This window comes from Hevea brasiliensis, chromosome 10 (genome assembly GCF_030052815.1).
Source record: "Hevea brasiliensis isolate MT/VB/25A 57/8 chromosome 10, ASM3005281v1, whole genome shotgun sequence".
Taxonomy (NCBI): domain Eukaryota; kingdom Viridiplantae; phylum Streptophyta; class Magnoliopsida; order Malpighiales; family Euphorbiaceae; genus Hevea; species Hevea brasiliensis.
The window spans coordinates 94,727,046-94,744,013 of NC_079502.1; the positions used below are offsets into that span (position 1 = coordinate 94,727,046).

The window sequence follows — 16,968 nt, forward strand, 5'->3', positions numbered from 1 at the left end:
CTATGGCATAAATTGCACTAAACTAGCCGAACTACTTGAGCTTGTATGATGCGAGTTGTGTGACTTTGAAGAATAAGTAAAAATGTTTACATTTCATGAACTTTGTCATGCAATTTCTAAACCATTCTAATGAAACAACTCAAGTAATTATGCATTAGTCCTTTTCGCCTATACATCTGGAGTGGCCGCCAAGGTTTCAATCTCAACAAGAATAATCACTCCCCCCTGATACTTTAAAAAAAACAACATAACCCAATGTATGGGTAGATAAGCACAATCTCACACTTGGACAGCTCCTTATTCAATGGCTGGAATCATTTTTGTGCATACTTTGTTTGACAGAATGCTCCTAAAACCAGAATGGAAAATACAAAAGGCCAGATGACTAGTACTAACTAATGAAAAATGCTGGATCATAGTTGCTCAAGTCATGGGTTTCACCTTATTTATACATCGCTTCGAATTCAAATTTAATTTCCTTCCATACTTCACAAGCAGCAGCTAGTTTGAACCATTTATAATTTTCAGTTAGATTCACCAAATATTTGACGTAGCAAAGCAAGCCCTGCTACATACATGAAGATTAAGTTTCAGTCCTAATACATGAAGGGTTCTTACTGATTAATCATGGGGTAAAATAGACAGAAAACATTAGAAGCGCCAGCAGATAGGGAAGAATGTAAGGTTTTGATAACAAAACACTCACTCATAAAAGAGAGGGAGGGGAGGAAGAAGAAAGTAACAAAATTTCAAAGGCAGAAGTCCATTGTCTGCCTGCAGAATTGTGGTTGTTGGTTAGTTAGGACTTTTACTTCGTGGTTTGACATTGTCGCAAGACTTCCCTAATTCTGTAATAATATTTTAGATCTTAGGGGTTTTGAATTTCCTTCCCTCTATCTCTTTGATATCAACATACAAAGAAGTCAACAAGCACTTTATATCCTTTCATCTACTCTCTCAAGTCAACACTCTGTTCTTTCAAGAAAGGAAACTAAGAATACCAGTGCTCCAACTCTTTACCCATGGATTCACTACTACATTAAACCAATGAGATTGGTAAATCAACAGCAATGACACAGTACATAAATAAAGAGGCTAGAGCAATGATTGAACTTGTAGGAACAAAGACACTAAACATGCAACTCTGGAAAAAAAAAAAAAAAAAAACAAAGCCATTTCCTCATTCCACTTCAAATAAAGAGGTCACAGAACGAATTTCTCTTTTTTTTTTTTTTTTGACTGAGAATGAATTAAGTTTCAAATTTTACGCCCGAAATACATTGATAATCGGTAAAGCACAAAAAGGTTGCGCCTCAAGAACTGCATAATACAATTAATATGCAAAACAGAGAAATGTTATAATGACATGTTTTGTAGTAGACAAAAGGACAAGTAAATATTAGTGAGGACTGCCAAGCACATCTACAGACAAACGATTTAGTGAGGGCACCCGCATCTGCTGATCCTGGGTTCTATTTCTTTTGAATCGAGACACTGGTGATGATGAGGCTGTTGACGACACAGCCCACGACTCATTTGAGCTATCGCAGCTGAAGTATGCATCAATGACTCCATTTGGACTACTGGGTGTCAATGGATACTTTCTCTTGCAGCTTTGATTCTCACTGCCTGAAAGCTCCAAAATGAGCTTGTAACACTCGTTCAATTTATCCTGTTGCAATATATCAGACAAAATGTAACGTATGGGCTATACAAATTCATACATTTTTAACGCTGGAGATCCATGATCGGATTGAAACGAAGGAAGCACGTTAAAAAGGCACGGACCTCACTGATTTTGATCACAGACATAAGCTGATGCTGGTATTCCACTTGATTACAAGGCTCCGCCTCCTTAATAACATGCAGCATAGTTGCGGTGGCCAACGTAGAAGGAAGATAACTCATGAACCTTGAATCTGAAATCAAAATACAGTATTGGAAATCAAGTTAAGGAAACAAGTTGGATGGTCTAATTAAACTTTCTGTTCTTTGTAGTCAATATTAGATAATAAATAAATTCAGAGGTGGGCAACAAAATGAATAGCTGTTCAATTGCTTACCGACAATGACAGAGAGAAGTAAACGCTCACACCTCCTAAAAAATTCCCAATGCAATTGATTCTTTAGTCCAAGCCTCCTCATAATGTGATCAAAGAAGGAAATTGGAGTCACAGGATTCATCCTCCACTGAAGAGTAGAGAGCACCAGAAGCTCCATTCTCTTTATAGTCTTGGCTTCGAAAACATACTTTGATTCCTCCACCTAGAAAAAGCACAAACACAAAATTGATAACTCGAATAAATGGTTCAGTAAACAGCCAATTACGACATTTTAACGAACACCCGGATTGCAAATTTTGCAACCTACTTGCAAGTCTAAAAGAAGAGGCACTTGGGTCTCCTCCACTTTGGCAGCCAGAGACAAACAAGCCACAGCAGCAAGTTGACCCATCCAAGGCTTGTCTCTTGGAAAATTTAAACTTGAAATGAACCTATCAAAGTAGTTCACAGCAAGAACACCAGTCAAAGCAGTGAAACCATAGTGAGCTTTTACCCTCAAAACCCAATCAATAGCCTCTTTACGAACCACCATTAAGCACCCATCAGAGACTACATTATCAAAACAAAAGTGGGTATCTTTTTCTTTGGAGATTAGAGTAAGTAGCTCATCATCTTCCCAAAACAAGTCTTGTTCAAGCAAAACACCAGAAAAAGGTGACACCTTTCTCACAACCTGATCATAAACTTCACTACAATCATCAACGCAAGCATAATCTTCCTCAATGCCCTCCTCTTCACAGTATAACCCATCAAGAACCAATGCTGAGCTGGGAAGCTGTACATTCTCCTCCAGAGCCATCTTCTTCAAGAAAAAAGAAATTAATTCGTCTTCTCATTATACCATGAAAAAAATAAAATCTCAAACTCCTTCCATATCACCATAAACCTCTCTCTCACTCTCAAGAGTGCAGTGACAGACAGAGCACAGCCAGAGAAAGAGAGAGGAGAGGGATAGAGAGAGACAACAAATGGAGTAAGCAAGTGAAGAGTTTTTATCTGAGAAGTCTTCACGCCTGTCCTTTTTTTCCCTTCTCTTTTTTTTTTTTTTTTTTAATTCCTTCTTTTCTTTTGCTTTGGTAATAAATTTTTTTCTGCTTTTAATTTTATAAATAATTCATTATTATTATTTTTAACTGACCCTTTTGGCGCCACGGAAATTACACCCGACAGCAAAGGCACTGTAACCGAGATCTTTTCCTTAGAAAATGAAATCTCTATGTGTATATATATATAATAAAATTAAACTATATATATATGTAATAATGATAATAAAATAAAATTAAAATATGTAAATAAACAACTAATTTCTACAAGCAATATGTAAATATTTATTTTTATAATAATTATGTCAATATTAATAAATTTATTTTTGAAATTAATTCATTTTTTAGCAATATATTAAGAGATATAAATTTAAAATACACCATAACAAATAAGTAAACAAATGTTGTTATTGTAAGTTTTTTAATAAATATTTGACCATACACAAGTTTCATAACAAAAATTTAATCTAAAAATTATTAAAATTTGTTGGTTTATAAACTTGAAGTCATAATAATTATACTTTATGTAGAAAGGTTTTAAAACACTAATTAAAGGTAGTTAAATTATTTTAATTGCTCTCATTGTTATGCAATTTAATTGTTATGATAAAATTTTATTATAATTTAAAAATTAATTACAATTAGATGTAAGTTTTTTGTGATAAAATATTATCATAATAAATAAATTTTATAATATATATTTTTTATAAAAATGTAGATAAATTCTGATTGGAGGTTATTAATTTCTCTTAAATAAATAAAATAAAATAATAATAATAATTTACTCGCGTTAGTAGCCATGGTGAAAAGCATTGACAATGCTTAATGGAGAGTATCATGTTTGTTTTGCACCTCTCAAACAATATTGTATTGTATTTTTAGTAGCGTATATTAAATTATGATTGATAATAAATTTTGCGTAAAAATAAATTTATAAAATAATTAACCAATGGAAACTCTAAACCAACAATAAAAATTAATGTGATACAGTTCTTAAACAGTTTTTTTTTTATTTTCTTTTGTCAGCATAAGACATTATTCTCTAATATGTAATTTTTAATTTAAAATAAAAAATTTTTTAAGAAAAAACACACATCTAATTTCATGAGTTAACAAAAGCATTTTAAACAGTCCCATAAAAAAATAAAAAAGAAGCATTTTAAAAATAGTAGAGAATTATTTCAGTTAATAAATATGAATTTTATTTTTTAACTATTAGTTGATGTAAAAAATGCATTTGTCATTTAAAAAAATAGTTTTAATTAATAAAAATTGATGTGAAAATATTCTAAACATAAAAGTATTATCAAAACTTACTGCTTTGCATAAAATTATTGAGTAATTTATAATTTAGTTTAATTTTTATTTTTATGATAAATAAATTAGTTTTTGAAATATATTTTTATTATTAAAATATTTATTTTATTAAAATTCATCATTAATAAATTGAAAACCGCTACAATTTAACTCATCACATTTTATCTTTTGAAACAATTTAGTACTTGTGGTTTTAATATTTGTAAGAATTTAATTTCTTAAATTTCGATTGATAGCTTTAATTATGTTTGACTAATAGTGAATTTTAATAGAATGAATACTTTATTAATAGAAACATATACAATAGTTTTTTTTTCATTCTTCATTTATTAAATTGGAGAATACCCAAAATTATTCTAATGATATATAAAAAAAAAAAAGTTAATCCGAAAATTTTGGTGTATTTTTGAAAAAATCAAAGAGAATGCTCACATCCAAATAATATAATCAAGATGAGGGACAGGTCTGGGATCACAAATTCTAAAATGGATATCTCTAGCATCAATGAAGATGAGTTGAATTCCTTCATTTTCTCATTAGTGTTACTCCACCTCTTTATCCATGAGCTTACAATATCCAAACATCTTCCTCTAACTTCAATTTTATTATCTTGTATCCAATTTTATTATCTTAGAAAATCAATTAGAAATGGTAGATCAACTTACAAATGATCAGATCTCCGAATTCAAGGAAGCATTCAGCTTGTTTGACAAAGATGGAGATGGTTGCATTACCAAAAAGGAGCTTGGGACTGTGATGAGATCGCTGGGACAAAACCCTACTGAGGCAGAGCTACAGGATATGATTAATGAAGTTGATGCTAATGGGAATGGAACTATTGATTTCCCTGAGTTTTTAAATCTAATGGCTAGGAAGATGAAAGATACCGACTCCGAGGAAGAGCTGAAAGAGGCCTTTAGAGTTTTTGACAATTATCATAATGGTTTTATTTCTGCTGCTGAGTTACGTCATGTTATGACAAATCTCGGCAAGAATCTTATAGATGAAGAAGTTGATGAAATGATAAGGGAAGCAGATGTTGATGGTGATGGCCAAATAAATTATGAGGAATTTGTGAAGGTCATGATAGCAAAATGATCAGTTGCTCCGTCAAAAGTAAAATGGAATGATTCTTAAAAAATTAAGAAAGTTTTTCTATTTTTCTTTTTTTTTTTTTGAGCATTTTTATCTAGTGTTGAATCAAACTCATTTGTGATCTACCTATGGTGATGGAATGTTCTCAATATGATGTTTATAATGTCATTCCAAACTCATTACCTTTGGTAATATATTTTGTTTTTCTTAGTCTCTGTGAACTTGAACTTACCTTGGAAGATTCAATGCAATATGTTAGAATTTTGAATTATTAAAAAACTTATAATTTTATTTATTTTTTCACTGGCTATAATTTTTGAGAAAATATTCATTAAAAAAAGTGATGTTTCTAGTGACGGATACAATATTTAGAGGAGCCAATGACATATATAGCATTTAAACTTAATGTCTTATGTACTACACTCACAATTTGACTCTTTTTTTATTTTTTTATTATTTAAAAAAATTTAAAAATTATAGGCTATTAATTTTTTTAATCTAGTTGAAACAATAAAAAATAATCTTTAAATTATTATAATATTGGTCTAATAATTCTTTATTTAATTGAACTAATAAAAAATATCAATTAATGACAGATATAATATTTAAATATAGGAGTCAATAATGAATGCAATACTTAAACCTAATTGTCTTGTATACCTCACAATTTAACGCAATATTTAAATATATAGGCCAATGATGAATATAATTTTTAGATCTAATTATCTTGTATACCTCACTAAAAAATTAATTTTTTATTATTTAAAAGAAAATTTAAAAAATATGGGCCAATAATATTTAAATTTAGTTGGGCTAATAAAAAATAATATTTTAAATTATTAGAATATGAGTTCACTAACTATTTTTTTAATTGATTCAATAAAAAAAATTAACTTTTAAAATTTTGTTAGATGTGAGAGATTATTAAGAATATGTTCATATTTAAACTACTTTATATTAAAAATTAAAATTTTTGGAGGGCAATAGTTTCCTTTTAGCTCTCACATGAATGCAGTATTTTAATTTAAGTGTTTTGTTTATCTTACTCACAATTTAAATGTTTCATGATTTTTTTTATTACTTAAAAGAAATTATAAATTATGCACTACTAATTTTTTGTTTTAATTGGATTAAATTAAAAATAATTTTTTTAATTATTAGAATATGAGTTAATTAATTTTTTTATTAAATTGAACTAATAAAAATTTTTAGCCTTTTAAATTTTTGTTAGATTTTTTTATTTAAATGAAAAATTTTATTAAATATATTTATATATTAAAATTTTTTTAAATTAAAAACTAAAATTTTAGATAATAGTAATTATTGCTTGCTCTAATTGAGTTTGTCGATGGACGTCTCTCTTATTCAAATGCTTTGGTAGCCTTCATCTCTCACGACATGATATATCCTACCAACCTAAGGTTTTTATAATGACTTGGTCTCCTAACTTAGGTCATGGAATTTTACATTATTTTTTAGATATCTTTGTGACTATATGTTTTAAGTATCTTTTATTGTCCTAATTAACTCCTAATCCTAATTTACATAGAAAAACTTCTTCCCACATAACTCCACATACTACCTTAAAAACATACTTTTTTTTTTCTTTCTATGCAACACAAAAATAAGTAAATTTTCTATTTTACAAATCCTTTAATTTAAAAAAAAAACTCTAATTTCAATTATTCAGATCATCCTGCACCAATATATATTATTAGAAAAAAAATTATTAATGTAAATTTAAAAAAAATATATAATAAATTATGCTTATATATATATATATATATATTTACGTAATTATAGTTTCAAACTTAAAATCTTATAGTTAAATATTTTATATCATTAAATTAAAGTTTATTATTTTATATTGAAAAATATACATTAGATAATTATGCATATCCCATGATTATTTCATCATGAATGTAATTACTGGTTGCATTACCACAAAGGAGCTTAGGATTGTATTGAGATCGCTGGGACAAAACCCTACTGAGGCAGAGCTACAGGATATAATTAATGAAATTGATGCTTATGTGAATGAAACTATTGATTTCCCTGAGTTTTTAAATCTAATGGCTAGGAAGATGAAAGATATCGACTATGAGGAAGAACTGAAAGAAGCCTTTAGAGTTTTTGACAATTATCATAATAGTTTTATTTATGCTGCTGAGTTACGTCATGTTATGACAAATCTCAGCTAAAAGCTTACAGATGAAGCTGAAATGATAAGGGAAGCAGATGTTGATGGTGATGGCCAAATAAATTATAAGGAATTTGTGAAAGTCATGATAGCAAAGTGATCAGTTGCTCCGTCAAAAGTAAAATGGAAGGATTCTTAAAAAAATTAAGAAAGTTTTTCTATTTTTCTTTTTTTTTTTGTACATTTTTATCTAGTGTTGAATCAAACTCATTTGTGATCTATCTATGATGATGAAATGTTCTCAATATGATGTTTATAATGTCATTCCAAACTCATTACCTTTGATAATATTTTTTTATTTTTCTTAGTCTCCGTGAACTTGAACTTATCTTGGAAGATTCAATGCAATATGTTAGAATTTTGAATTATTAAAAAACTTATAATTTTATTTATTTTTTCACTGGCTATAATTTTTGAGAAAATATTCACTAAAAAAAGTGATGTTTCTAGTGACGGATACAATATTTAGAGGAGCCAATGACATATATAGCATTTAAACTTAATGTCTTATGTACTACACTCACAATTTGACTCTTTTTTTATTTTTTTATTATTTAAAAAATTTAAAAATTATAGGCAATTAATTTTTTAATTTAGTTGAAACAATAAAAAATAATCTTTAGGTTATTATAATATTGGTCCAATAATTCTTTATTTAATTGAACTAATAAAAAATATCAATTAATGACAGATATAATATTTAAATATAGAAGTCAATAATAAATGCAATATTTAAACCTAATTATCTTGTATACCTCACAATTTAACGTAATATTTAAATATATAGGCCAACGATGAATATAAATTTTAGATCTAATTATCTTGTATACCTCACTAAAAAATCAATTTCTTATTATTTAAAGTAAAATTTAAAAAATATGGGCCAATAATATTTAAATTTAGTTGGGCCAAAATAAAATAATATTTTAAATTATTAGAATACGAGTTCACTAACTATTTTTTTAATTGATTCAATAAAAAAATTAACTTTTAAAATTTTGTTAAATGTGAGAGTTTATTAAGAATATATTCATATTTAAACTACTATACATTAAAAATTAAAATTTTTGGAAGGCAATGGCTTCCTTTTACGTCATGTTAGGCAATTAATTTAAGTGTTTTTTTATCTTACTCACAATTTAAATGTTTTATGATTTTCTTTATTACTTAAAAGAAATTATAAATTATGCACTACTAATTTTTTGTTTTAATTGGATTAAATTAAAAATAATTTTTTTAATTATTAGAATATGAGTTAATTAATTTTTTTATTAAATTGAACTAATAAAAATTTTTAGCCTTTTAAATTTTTGTTAGATTTTTTTATTTAAATGAAAAATTTTATTAAATATATTTATATATTAATTTTTTTTTAAATTAAAAACTAAAATTTTAAAAAATAGTAATTATTGTTTGCTTTAATTGAGTTTGTCGTCTCTCTTATTCAAATACTTTGGTGGCCTTCGTCTCTCACGACATGATATATCCTACCAACCTAAGGTTTTTATAATAATTTGGTCTCCTAACTTAGGTCATAAAATTTTACATTAGTTTTTAGATATCTTTGTGATTGTATGTTTTAAATATTTTTTATTGTCCTAATTAACTCATAATCCTGATTTATATAGAAAAATTTCTTCCTACATAACTCCACATACTACCTTAAAAACATACATTTTTTTTTTCTATGCAACACAAAAATAAGTAAATTTTCCATTTTCCAAATCCTTTAATTAAAAAAAAAAACTTTAATTTCAATTATTCAGATCATCTTGCACCAATATATATTAGTAGGGAAAAAAATTATTAATGTAAATTTAAAAAAAATTATATAATAAATTATGCTTATATATATATATATATATATATATTTTACTTAATTATAGTTTCAAACTTAAAATCTTGTAGTTAAATATTTTATATCATTAAATTAAAGTTTATTAATTTATATTGAAAAATATACATTAGATAATTATGCACATCCTATGATTATTTCATCATGAATGTAATTACTGGTGAAAATGTAGGATAATTTTTTGAAAATATTCCTAAAAATGAAAAATATGACAAGTAATATTTTTTTAATTGAAAACTTTAATTTATTTTTCACTATTTTATTTTATAAACAAATTTTTTTTAAATAAAATACAATAGTTTTTCTAAAATTAAAATTATATTATAATTTTTTTATAATTATTCAAAAAATATTTATTTACAATACTAAAAAATAATATCTTTTCATCTTTACTTTAAACAATTATTTTCTATGATACATTAACTAACATAATTCTTTTTTCACTGTAAAAAAGCTCCATCATGTACCATGGATGTTTTATATAATCTCTTTTAATTGTGTATAAAAAAATCTTATAATTTCAAATTTTACATTTCATTTTCTTTCACTTTTTTTTTCCTCACCTTAACAACTAATGAATATATTTGTGGCCCAAAATTGGACATTATTACATGCTGTGCAAATTCTCTTACAAAGTTTGTTATTAACCATGATCATTATTTCAAAATAACGACTGATCCATGCATTTAAAAAAAAATATTGCAAAAACATAACTTAAGAGTTTTTAAGAAAAACAAAGACAAAAGAAATAAGCTTAAAGAAAAATGAAAAAAATATATTAAGAATTAATTGAAAATATTACCTATTCATAGAAAAAAAAAAGAAATAGACTTATTTTAATGTGAATGAAAAATAAAAATATGAATAAGGAGATTTTTTTTTTGTTATTGTAGAAAAACAAAATAGCAAATGAAAAATTAATCAGATAGCACATTAAATGTGAATAATTAATTAATTTATGAAAGTAAAGAGTTATTTATAGCAATGATGGAAATGTCTTATATTGTCTTATATTTTTATGTGGAAATGAATGATATGTATCACATTATAGAAAAACAATTTAGTAAGATAATTAAAATAGTATTTAAAAAGTTGTGTCATTACTCATTATGATTGTGAAAATACTCTCGCTCTGTATATGTAAATGCCTATATGTGTTTTTTTCTATAATTTTTATTAATTTTATGTATCAAAATTTATTTCTCTCTATATAGCTATGTTAATAGTATATTATTTCATATCAGCCTATTACATTTAAAAACATTTTACGGTGGAATTAAATAAAGGAGGAAACTTTCACATAATTAATTTTATTAGATTATAGGTGTATTTTTTAGTGTCATCTTACTTGTATTTTGACTGTTACAAAATGTAATGAATTATATAAATGTTGTTGGTATTCAAATTTAATAAATAAAATAAAAAAACCCTTAGAATTGAAATAAAGAATTATCAACTTGTCTTATTTTACCTTTTTTAGTGTTAGCTTTAAATCATCATTCGATGGCTATCGCAGTTATATGTAGAGACCACTTAAACAAAGTTATAGGTTAGTTGTGCAAACACTTAAATATGTTCTTAACCCCTGGATAGCTGAAACTTTGGCAGTCAAAGAAGTATCAGTTGGGCTTATAACAGAGGCTTTCATTGTGTTTGGTTTGAAGGGATGATGCTCTTTGAGTTATTCAATCTGAATGGGTGTTCTCCTTCTCTGGAAATCTCTAGTTTGATTGCTGACATCTTATGGTTTTGTTGGTTTATTTTTAGAAATTCGTTTCTATTTTGTTAAACGGAATTGTAATAAAACCGCTCATAGTGTAGCCATCAAAGTAATACATGATACATCTTTCACTTATAATCAATAGATGCAAATTAATTTTGTATCAGGCTCTATGCCTTGTTAATCAATGAATCTCTCTTTCAACAAAAAAAAAATAAATTTTTTATTTATTATTATTTGTTAGGATTTATCTATTCATATAACATATTTTGCACTCCAACTATGATTGCACATGAGAAATGACATTAAACAGTCGGATGTTGCAAAATAATTTGGGTGAAATGATAATAGTGACTGTGGGCAGATAAATACAAAGGCATCAAATTTATATATAAGTGAAACAAATAATATTGTTTGAAAAAAAGAAATAAATAATAAGGACAATAAATTGTCTGTTTAAGAAATGTTTGGTTTGGTGAGAAGGAAATACAGAAATGGATTGGAGAAAGAGAAACACAAAAGGGACAACAGGCAGGAAGTACAAAAAGAACAACTCACATGGAAGAGAAATGTTAAATACACTGTAATTGTTTTTGGTTTTTGTGTTGAAAACAAACAGAGCCTAACCAAACTCTCTCGGCTTCTATCAACTTATCATAATTGCTAAGCTTTTCTGCCAGCTGAAACATACCCGTACTCCTCTTTTGCTGTCCCCTACTAATATTTATTTACTTGTTTTTCTATAATCACTTTATTTTTTTATATTTATTAATAAAACATTTTGGATCAATAATTTATTGGGCAAGCTATACATATATTACCTCAATTTAAAAATATATAATAATAAAATATATAAATTTTAATTTATAATATAAAATTTTTTAATTTTTAATTTAAATAATATAAAATTCTTTATAATTTTCAGTAACTAATTTTTATATTATTTATATTAATATGTTATTTATAAAATAAAAAAAATAATATTTTTATTAATTAATAACTTAGAATAAATAAGCTCTCAATTGTTATAAGTATTGATATATACAAATTAAATCATTAAAATTATGAGTAGAAAAATAATAATTAAATTTTTTTTGATAAGTATCAAATTAATAATGAAAATATCTATTTTTTTAATCTAACAAATGTCACATTAATAAAAATAAATTAAAAATTGATTACCAAAAGATATAAGAACTTTTAAAAATCAGAAAATTTTATATTACTTAGATTAACTCAACTCAACTAAGCCTTTATCCCAAAAATTTGGGGTCGGCCATATGGATTCGCTTTTTCCACTCTGAACGATTTTGGGTTAAATTCTCAGAAATGTTTAATACTTCTAAGTCATGTTGTACTACTCTCCTCTAAGTCAATTTAGGTCTACCTCTTTTTTTCTTTCTATCCTCTAACCTAATGTGCTCTACTTGTCTAACTGGAGCCTCCGTATGTCTACGCTTCACATGACCAAACCACCTTAATCTCCCTTCTCTCAACTTATTTTCAATTGGCACCACTCCTACCTTTCTCTAATACTTTCATTACGGACTTTATCTAGTCTAGTATGACCACTCATCCACCTTAACATTCTCATCTCTGCAACTCTTAACTTAGATGCATACGACTTTTTCAGTGCCCAACACTCACTACCATATAACATAGCCGGTCGTATGGCTATACGGTAAAATTTTCCTTTTAATTTATTGGGAATCTTACGATCACATAAAACTCCCGTGGCAGGTCTCCACTTCAACTATCCGGCTTTAATCCTATGACTAACATCCTCCTCACATCCCCCATCTATTTGAAGGACTGAGCCTAGATATTTAAAGTGATTACTTTGGAACAGTACCACTCCATTCAAACTAACTCCTTTCCTATCACCAGTTTGGCCTTCACTGAACTTGCAATGCATGTATTCTGTCTTCGTTCTACTTAACTTAAAACCCTTTGACTCTAGAGTACTTCTCCAAAGTTCTAGCTTCCTATTGACTCTTTCTCGTGTCTCATCTATCAGAATAATATCATCCGCAAACATCATGCACCAAGGAATACTCTCTTGTATATGTTTCGTCAGTTCATCTAAAACTAATGTAAAAAGGTAAAGGCTTATGGCTGATCCTTGGTGTAATCCAATTAAGATTGGAAAATCTCTTGTGTCCCCTCCCACTGTGCGCACAATAGTAGTTACTCCTTCATACATATCTTTCAATACTTGTATGTACCTAATAGATACCCTCTTTTGTTCTAAAACATTCCATAAGACCTCTCTTGGAACACTATCATAAGCCTTCTCCAAATCAATAAAAACCATGTGTAGATCTTTCTTCACATATCTATATTTCTCCATCAAGCTTCTAACGAGAAAGATCGCTTTCATAGTTGAACTACCGGGCATGAAGTCAAATTGATTGGGAGAGATAGAAGTATCATCACGTAGTCGATGCTCCACAACTCTCTCCCACAACTTCATAGTATGTCTCATGAGTTTAATTCCCTATAGTTTGAGCAACTCGCATGTCTCCTTATTTTTAAAAATAGGTACTAAAATACTCTTCCTCCATTCATCAGGCATTTTCTTTGAGTTTAGAATCTTATTAAATAATTTAGTTAACCATGCCATTCCCATATCTCCCAAATACTTCCACACTTCAATTGGTATTTCATCGGGTCCACAGGCTTTACCCACTTTCATTCTCTTAAGCGCTTCATTTACTTCTAAAGATCTAATCCTTCTAGTATAATTTACATTCTTTTCTATTGTTCTAAAATCTATATTCACACTATTTTCATTTTGAATATTATTAAAGAGATCATTAAAATAATTTCTCCATCTTTCTTTAATGTCCTCATCTTTCACCAACACTTTTCCTTCTTTATCCTTAATGCACCTAACTTGATTGAGATCTTGACATTTCCTTTCTCTACTCCTTGCTAATCTATAAATATCTTTCTCCCCTTCTTTAGTTCCAAGTTTCTCATATAACTTTTCAAAGGCCTGTGTTCTTGCTTGACTAACTGCCTTTTTTGCCTCTTTCTTTGCTATCTTGTACTGTTCATATGCCTCATTATTATCACATTTAGGTAATTTCTTATACCATTCCTTTTTCTCTTCTTGCAACGCTTTTGTACTTCCTCATTCCTCCACCATCTCTCTTTTGAGGGTGGTCCATGTCCTTTAGACTCTCCAAGTACTTTTCTAGCTACTTCTCTAATCTTTGATGCCATCTGTATCCACATATCATTGGCCTCCATATCCAGCTTCCATACTTCGGACTCGAGAAGCTCATTTTTGAACTTCACTTACTTTACTCCTTTGAACTCCCACCACTTTGTTCGAGCTACACTATTTCTTCTGACCTTACTTGAATTGTTCCTAAACTTGACATCCAAGACCACCAACCTATGTTGACTTGTTAAAGCCTCTCCTGGAATGACCTTGCAATCCTTGCATAGAGCTCTATTTGTCTTCCTGGTTAAGAGGAAGTCGATTTGACTTCTATGTTGCCCACTTTTGAAAGTAACTAAATGTGACTCTCTTTTTATAAAGTAGGTATTTGCTAGTATTAGGTCGTATGCCATAGCAAAATCCAGGATGCTTTTTCCCTCCTTATTTATTGCCGATCACAAAACCAAAACCTCCATGAACATTCTCATAACCTTGCCTATCACTTCCTATATGTTCATTCAAATCTCCACCAATGAAAACATTCTCTTCATTCGGTATGCTTTGCATTAAATCATCCATATCTTCCCAAAACCTTTGTTTACTCTCACTGTCTAGTCCTATTTGTGGGGCATAAGTACTAACTATATTTATTGTTTCTCCTTCTAGTACTAGCTTTACTAGTATAATTCTATCTCCTACTCTTTTCACAGCTACTACTGCATCTTTCAATGTTCTGTCTATGATTATACCCACTCCGTTCTTGTTTCTCTCCTTTCCGGTAAACTACAGTTTGTACCCTGAATTACCCACTTCCTTACTTTTCTCTCCTACCTATTTAGTCTCCTGAATGCAAGCAATATTCACCCTTCTCCTTTCCAAGGTATCCACAAGCTCCATTAATTTTCCTGTAAGTGATCCAACATTCCAAGTATCAACCCTAATCCTCCTCCTATCCTGCTCCTTCCTGATTGGTCTCCTTCTATGATATCTTCTATTGTTTTCTATGTCTATCTTGTGTTCTGTTCCACTATTTGTTCTACTATCTGTCCTATGGACTAACTTCTTTACCCACACCCGTCCATGATGTAGGAACCCTTGCTCACTTAACACCACACCCGGGCACAGGCATGGCGCGTCGCTTTCGGTGAACGCCCTACACCCTTGCATATTTATCACTACACCCGGGCTTCGATGTAGAGCGTCGTTAGTAGAGGACGCCCCAACGTTTATATCTTTTGAATCCATATCATAGGGTGTGAATAAATTTTTATGCTGGTTGTCACTACCGCAACCCTCCTCCTTTATCCGGGTTTGGAACTGGCTAAGTGCAAACTACTTAGGCGGAGTTATTACTTAGATTAAAAATAAAAAATTTAATATTATAAATTAAAATTTAAATAATTATTATTATTACATATATCTACTTAAAAAATAATAAATATTATAAATTAAAATTTAAATACTTTATCTTTTTAATATTCCTATAATTTGTTATTTGTACTATAAAGGCTACCCTCTCCTCGGTCCCTGTTGCCATAACTGCATAAATAACCGAGTAAATGTTTTTTTGCATTCGTCTACATTTCATCATCATTTCGTAAGTTTATAAGAATTATATATGCAGATAAAGGCTCCATTTAGTCCATAGAAATTATTTTTCTTTTTAATATTTGATATGCTCATGAAATATTATTAACATGCGGCAATATAGGTGTTATAAGTATAGAAAAGCAAGAAAAAAAATTTTAATCATTATTAATATAGCTTAATTAAGTGAATTAATTTCAATTTGCCCTTTGCAAGTCCATTCCCATTGCAATCATCACTTATAACAGCATCAACATTATAAATTTTCATCATTGTCCTTTGTGGTTACAGCGTTTAACATCATTATTGTCGTCATCTCATTTCATTTGCATGGAGTTTTCCACACCAATATTATCATCAATCTCGCAAAGGACATATATATATATATATAGAAAAATGGGGTCAACTACTTGAAAATGACTACTGAATTCGTCCTGAGATAGACCTAGCTAGTTCTTAATTATTCCTTGATATAAGATGCAGCTGCATGCATACCTTCGTTTACATTAGTTACCCCATCTAAGTGCTTCATTGCCCTTCAACTGAAATGTACAATAATTAATTATTATGACTGTTTTCTTGGCAAAAGAATAAATAATATTAGTTAATTATTATGACTGTTTTCTTGGCAAAAGAATAAATAATATTAATTAATTAATTAATTATTACTATTCTCTTTTTTACTTTTTACACAAAATGAAATATATATATTAATAAATTTTAAATAATGTGATATACCGATATAAGTAAGAGACATATAAATAAAAATAACTTATAAACTCATTATCTTAAGGGGTTTTGGTTTAAATATGATATCGAGTCAATGAGTATAGTTTTTTACGAGACTTATCAAGAAATATTCTCACCAGATACTTTTGACTACTAAGATCTCTAACATTGCTTAATTAATTAGCTCAAT

At 28.3% G+C, this 16,968-nt stretch overlaps 2 protein-coding genes and 1 pseudogene across 2 annotated transcripts; 2 read left to right on the plus strand and 1 right to left on the minus strand.

Annotated features, from left to right (window-relative positions):
• Positions 1 to 1,203: 1,203 nt before the first annotated feature.
• LOC110637081 (cyclin-D3-2) lies at positions 1,204 to 3,051 on the minus strand. The gene is made up of 4 exons (XM_021787023.2): positions 2,371 to 3,051; positions 2,064 to 2,265; positions 1,789 to 1,919; positions 1,204 to 1,672 (listed from the first exon to the last, which is right to left on the minus strand). Exons 1-4 carry the CDS (start codon positions 2,860 to 2,862, stop codon positions 1,400 to 1,402), a joined length of 1,098 nt encoding a protein of 365 aa, XP_021642715.2. The 5' UTR covers positions 2,863 to 3,051; the 3' UTR covers positions 1,204 to 1,399.
• A 2,020-nt stretch (positions 3,052 to 5,071) lies between these two features.
• On the plus strand, positions 5,072 to 5,521 carry LOC110637082 (calmodulin-7-like). Its single transcript, XM_021787024.2, has one exon. The coding sequence runs from the start codon at positions 5,072 to 5,074 to the stop codon at positions 5,519 to 5,521; it is 450 nt and encodes a 149-aa protein (XP_021642716.2).
• Positions 5,522 to 7,434: 1,913 nt separating this feature from the next.
• On the plus strand, positions 7,435 to 7,818 carry LOC110644130 (calmodulin-2/4-like; annotated as a pseudogene).
• The last annotated feature ends 9,150 nt before the right edge of the window (positions 7,819 to 16,968 follow it).

Coding starts and splice junctions, on each gene's coding strand:
- LOC110637081 (XM_021787023.2), bottom strand. CDS start 2,862: ATGGCTCTGGAGGAGAATGTACAGCTTCCCAGCTCAGCATTGGTTCTT. Junction 2,266..2,370: donor CTCTTCTTTTAGACTTGCAA/GTAGGTTGCAAA, acceptor TGCTTTTTCTAG/GTGGAGGAATCAAAGTATGT. Junction 1,673..1,788: donor CTGTGATCAAAATCAGTGAG/GTCCGTGCCTTT, acceptor ATATTGCAACAG/GATAAATTGAACGAGTGTTA.
- LOC110637082 (XM_021787024.2), top strand. CDS start 5,072: ATGGTAGATCAACTTACAAATGATCAGATCTCCGAATTCAAGGAAGCA.